General features: G+C 52.8%; 1 protein-coding gene across 2 annotated transcripts in view; it reads right to left on the reverse strand.

Moving 5' to 3' along the window:
• The window catches only part of NEURL1B (neuralized E3 ubiquitin protein ligase 1B), a 50,374-nt gene extending 47,039 nt beyond the window's left edge, over positions 1-3,335 (reverse strand). For both annotated transcript variants that reach the window (XM_023218945.1, XM_023218944.1), the window contains exon 1: positions 3,142-3,335. In XM_023218945.1, coding sequence (XP_023074713.1) covers positions 3,142-3,172 — 31 coding nt within the window. In that variant the 5' untranslated portion in view covers positions 3,173-3,335. The remainder of the gene's footprint in view (positions 1-3,141) is intronic.
• Positions 3,336-6,000: the final 2,665 nt, after the last annotated feature.

Raw genomic sequence — 6,000 nt, forward strand, 5'->3', positions numbered from 1 at the left:
GGCATTTCTCGGATTATGCTGATGCACTTTGCAAGAGCTGCTAAAAGGCTTCCGCAATCGATCATAAAGAACCTTCCCTTTCTTTGGCATTTCCTTATTGTATAGTGTAGTATGCCACGTGCATGGTGGGGAACCCAATAAATGTTATCTAAATCACAGGCTGGGAGGCCACAGCATGTCAGAATAAGAATGCAGGACTTTGGAGCCAAGTTAACCTAGTTTTCAATCCCTGTTCTGCGAACTAGATGAACTGTGTGAGCTAGGACAAGACAATTTACCTCTCTGAGCCTTGGCTTCTCAACTGTAATATGGAGATGATAATGCCTGCACTCCAGGGATGGCAGAAGAATTAAATTCATCCATTCATCCCATCCAACGCATACTTACTGAACATTTACTCTGCACTAGCCACTGCTCCAGGTGCTAAACGTATAGCAGTGAATAAAATGGACAAAATCTCCCTGCGGAGACAGACAAGAAACTGCTAACTACACATACAGCGTGTCGCATAGTGACACATGCTAAGGAGAAACTTCAAGCTGGGTCAAAGGAGTGAGTGGGGTTGGGGCAACAGCAGGCCCCTCATTCAAGCAGAGACCCCAAGGAAGCCTGGTGAGGAGGGGAGAACAATGTGCCTGGGAGAGGGATCAGGAAGTGCAGAAGCCTTGAGGAGAAGCATGCTTGGCGTGTAAATGAAGCCACATATGCAGGAAGCCTGGCATGGAATCCAGGTGCTCAGCAAATGCCAGCTCTCTATTTCAAGTCCCGCAGAAAGAACCCCACGCATGTGTCCTTTTCCTGAGAACGAAAGCACAAGGATTCCACAGGGCAAGACTGTGCCAAGTGTTCCTTCAGCCTAAGATTCAGGCAACATTTGAGCTCCAGCACCAGTTTTTGAGCCCTTGCCAGGCACCAGTCTCTGGGATAGGCAACCAGGGATACAAGATGATCAAGACAAGGGCTCTGTCCTCAGGGAACCCCAAAGAGTCACAGAGACAGGCAATGACAATGCAGTCATTGCAACGATGAGCAGGAAGGGACTTCAGGTATCCAGGTAGCAGAGCAAAGGATGAGACTGTGGGTGGTCAGGGAAGGCTTCCTGGAGGAGGTAATGACAACTGGATTTTGAAAGGCAGACTAGACAAAAAAGGATAGTCCATGCGTGGGGACCGTCACATGCCAAGCACAGGGGTATAAAAAACAGCACAAGGTGTGAAAGAAACTCATTACCGGTAGGTCGGAAAACAGTTAACGGCTCTTCATATTCTTGGCACCAGCCACCTGATGTGACTCAGGAATTCCAGTTCTGACCCCTTCCTCAAACTCAGTGCAAGCTTCAAGCCCCAGAGGAGGGTCTGACTTCCCCATACTTAGACACTGCAGTGGGTAACCAACCTTAACTGCAGGCTCCCAGCCGAGGGTGGCCCAGCCCACAGAAAGAGGGTTGAGAGGGATGGAGAATACATAAATCTGCAGCTATATTTAGCCTGCCTGGCATGTGTCTGTCCCTTTATGAACCCCAAGGCTGACCCACAGGTGGCAGAATGGCTTTTTACTAGAATAGTATAAACATTTTTAAATTAAGAAACCAAGCAAAGGGGCCTGTGCTGAGGTGCCTCATCCCAGGGTCTTTGTGGCGAGAATATCTGCTGCCCTATTTGCCAGCATCCCCAGATATCTCCTGACCCGCGGGTGGGTTCTCCCCCAACCTGGCAATAGCCCTGTCCACAGGAGTCTAGAGGCCACCCTCCAGTAAGGTAGAGGCCACCTTCCAGTAAGCAGACCTGAGTTCTAATTCCACCTCTGCCACTGACTAGCTGGTGACTCTGCTTATGACTTCAGCTCTCTGGGAACTTGAACGTTTGAGTGCAGTTGCTCAGAGGCTTGTAAAGTAGGAGTTGGCTCCTCTTCCTTAAGCTGACCCTGGGAATCCTGGGCTCAGCACTGTCCATTCCAACCCGCTCCAGGGGAAGTTATTCTTTAACTGCATGTAATGCCTAGAAGGGAGAGCTATATGGGAGTGTTATAGCAGAGATAGGGCGATATGTCCCTCTTCCAGAACCTCACACTAAATTAACCTCACAGCTGACTCGCTTCCCCATCTAGCCAAGCCTTTGTGCTTTAAACACACACACAATCCTCTCACCTTTTTCTGAAAGGATGCTACAAAGGCTCAGCCTTAAGACAAAATACTTCTAAAGACTTGGGCTGTGAGGGGAGGGAGGGCAGACAGACACAGGTCCCACTCCAGATTCTCCCACTACTAGCTGTGTAACCTTGGGTGAGTCATTTCACCTCTTTTGACACTCAATTTCTTTATTTGTAAAACTGGGATACACATCTTTATCGCGAAGCTTCTTTGCATACCGAGCCGGGGTATGCAAAGTGCTGGGCACTGAGCCTCCACGGGCGCGCGCGGGCGCGGGACCGCTGATCTGTTCCCACAATTACCATGTATTTTCCAGTAAGGCCTCCTCCTACCCCGTTACCCTGCTCCGGATCCCCTCACTCCGGTCCCACAAATTCTGGGGCGATTTTAACTAGGGGGCGACGCGATCTGCAGCAGCGACTCAGAGGGGGCGAAGGAGTCCCCTGTGGAGCGGACACCAGAGGGGGGCGCAACCGGGGTGCGCGTGGGAACGTGGCCAAAGCAAGGCAGCATGTGCCGCGGGGGCGCTGGGAGGCTGGAAACTGGGGTGCCCCTGCGAGCACCCCTCACTCTCAACAGCTGCAGTCTCGGCACCACGGGTGGTTTCTGGCCGTCGGAAGCCCTGGCGAGCCCGGTTCCAGTCACCCCCACCCAGGTCGCCTTGAGTTTGCTCATCAGCGCCCTCGGGCTGGAACAAAGGCGAGGGGGCGCGCGGCATCGCCCCAGCGGCCCTTTTTGCGCATCTGGCCAAAGCCGGGAGAATGAGGACTGGGGTCCCCAAGGTAACCAGGACGCGGTACCCGCCCTCCCGGAGCGCAAAGCCCAGCCGCGGGGCGCGCGCCGAGCTGGGGTCCGGGAGGTACCGGAGACTCCAGCCCGCTGCGCGCCGAGGGCTCCAAGGGGCGTGGGGTGGCTCTCCAGTAGTCACCCAGCGGGTGCCCCGGAGAAGAGAAGCCCGGCGCCCGCCTCCCGGGCAGGGCTCCCCGGCGTACCTGGCAGGGTCCGGTGCACCGTGTTGCCCATCGCTGCGTCCGGCGCGGCGTTGGCGGCGGCGGCGGCGGCGCGCTCTGGGCGCGCGGAGGCTAATTACGCCGCGGGCCAGGGACCAGGACCGGGGTCGACGCTCCGGGGCATCGCCGCTGCACGGGCGAGCCGGCGGGCGGCAGCTGGGGCGGGAGCCGGGAAGGAGGCGGCGGCGGCGCCTGCGGGAGGAGGAGGCGGAGCCACCGGCCCGGGCGCGCCGGCTCCGCCCCCGCCTCCCACCGCCTGCAACAGTGCAGGGGCGGGGCCGCGGCCGCCGCATCTTTTGAAAGTTTGCACCAGGCGGCGGGAGAAGCACAGCCAAGCCTCCCGCCCTCGCGGCTCCCGCGCCCGGGCCGGGAAGGCGCGCAGGGCAACTGGGTGCCCTTGGGTGCCAGGATCGGCAGTCTGCTGGCCTGTCACCCATTTGTTCTAACACTTTGAGAAGGCCCACTGTGTGCCAGGCCCTCTTCCAGGCACGGGGCCCCAGCCGGCCAAGTCCTAGCCCCGGCAGACCTCTTTGGAGAGTGCTTCGGCCGCGGGGGAACTTACACAGAGGCAGAAGGTCGCCTGGGACGGTGTAAAGGGCTTGGAGACAGTACACCCAGGGTTCCCGGCCTTGGGTGGAGTCTTTTCCATCCCTTAGGCCACGTGCCGAGGAATAGAAGAAACCTAGTGTCCAAAGATTGGGAGGAGGGAACCCATATTCATTAATTTATTCGCTCATTCATTAAAATATTTATTGAGCACATTCTATGCGCCAGGCACTGTGCTGGGCCAGGTAGATACAGACAAGGTCCCCACTGCCCTGGAGATGGCATGCTGAAGATAGAAATAACAAGCAATTACGATCACATTATATAATAATCAAAGCCAGGAAGAAAATAAAACAGTAGAGTGATGAGATGACATTATTTGGGGGCTTAGGGAGAATCTGGGGTGGGGGCACATAAGCTCCATCTGATGGACTAGAAGGCATCGGCCATGGGAAGAGAGAGGTAGAGTGTTCCTGGCAGAGGCAGTAACAGGCATTCCTCATTCAGGCACCTGGACCACACTCAGTGGGAAGTGCAGCTGGGCCCTTCTCCAGCTCCATTTCACAGGCTGGAACACTGAGGCCCAGGAAGGGCAATGACTTCCCCAAGAAGACCCGATTCCAATGAGTGGTTTTTTTCAATTCTATTTTCCATGCTCTTGTATCCCTTGAGACCTTAGGAAATATGCATTATTACTTACATTTCACAGATAGGGAAATTGAGGCTCTGAGAGTGGAAGAGAGGTGCCCAAGATCTTCCAATGGTACAGGGCAAAACTAGCCTGCAGCTATGCGAATAAAAGCGGGATACTCAAGAGACAGCCTTCTGGATCTCCCTACAGTACATGACCCATCCCAGAGGGTTCTCGGGTCTTTAAAGTCAGCTCCAAGCTTCCACTTCCGGGAAACCTTGATTCCCCACCCCACCCTGAGGTCGTATGTCTGAACATAAGATTGTCTTGTATTTGAGTTACAAATTTCTCGTATTGCAGGTGCTCGCTCAGTGACTTAATTTTTAACCCCAAAGTTCTGTTTGAGAAAGGTCTGTTAGCGTGATCCTCCTTTTTTTTTTTTTTTGAGACAGTCTCGCTCTGTCACTCAGGCTGGAGTGCAATGGCACAATCTTGGCTCACTGCAACCTCTGCCTCCCGAGTTCCAGCCATTCTCCTGCCTCAGCATCTCGAGTAGCTGGGATTACAGGCACCCACTACCACGCCCAGCTAATTTTTGTATTTTTAGCAGAGATGAGGTTTCACCATGTTGGCCAGGCTGGTCTCAAACTTCTGACCTTAAGCAGTTCCTCCACCTCAGCTTCCCAAAGTGCTGGAATTACAGGCCTGAGCCACCTCACCCAGCTGATTCTCCTTTAATCTATGTGAGATTGGGTTGCATATGGAGGTCAGCGATTTTATAAAGGGGATCGAGGGAATTTTCCTCAGATAAGGCAATGCAAACAAACATGACTTTGTGCCAGCAAGGTTTAGAGGTTGTTGTGAACAGGCCTTTTAAAGGCCACTTTCAGAGTACCTTAGTAAGTGGCCATGTTGTACAGATCACATATGCTCACCTGCAGCAAATGAATCTCCACTGTCAAAATGTGATGCGGATTGGACCTGTGATGTGGAGACACAGTGCCCAGTGGTTGCGTGACACATGGATTCGAAAGGGCTGTGTGTTAGCATCTGGATCTCTGAGAGTAGGACGTGCTCTAGTAAAAAGCTGCCTGCCCCCGACCCCACACGATGGTGACACTAGTGTCAAAGCCATACAGAAATGAACTGGAATCAAATTGTTTCCTGAAATTTGAAACTGACAAAGGTGATCTTTCCATATTAGTATTTTATATGGGAATAATTGTAAATATGTTTATATAACTAAACTAATAAATGAAATATTATAAGTAGATGTCTGTTTCATCTTCACCCCATTAAGTTTATATTATTCAGCAATAAAGTGTATCTTCTCACAGGGAGAAGGGGGAGTGCCTGTAACCTTTATTTGGATTGCCTTATCTTTGGGCACATACAGTAGTTGCTTACCCCTCTAAGGTCCCTCTGCACTTTGTGCTGTCCCTCAATTACACCCTCAAGACAGGTGTTGTAGCTGTTACCTTTCTATCCTCTCCACTGCCAGACAGGAGGCTCCTGTGGGCAGGAAGCAAGCTGTAATAGTCTATGAAACCCCAGTGCCCAGAACAGGGCTGGCAGACACAGGTGCTCAATACACATTTGTATAAATTGACTGCAGAGATGCATTGCCCTGAGCTGAGAGAAAAACAGGAAAGAAGAAGAGAGGG

Source organism: Piliocolobus tephrosceles, chromosome 4, assembly GCF_002776525.5.
Source record: "Piliocolobus tephrosceles isolate RC106 chromosome 4, ASM277652v3, whole genome shotgun sequence".
Taxonomy (NCBI): Eukaryota; Metazoa; Chordata; class Mammalia; order Primates; family Cercopithecidae; genus Piliocolobus; species Piliocolobus tephrosceles.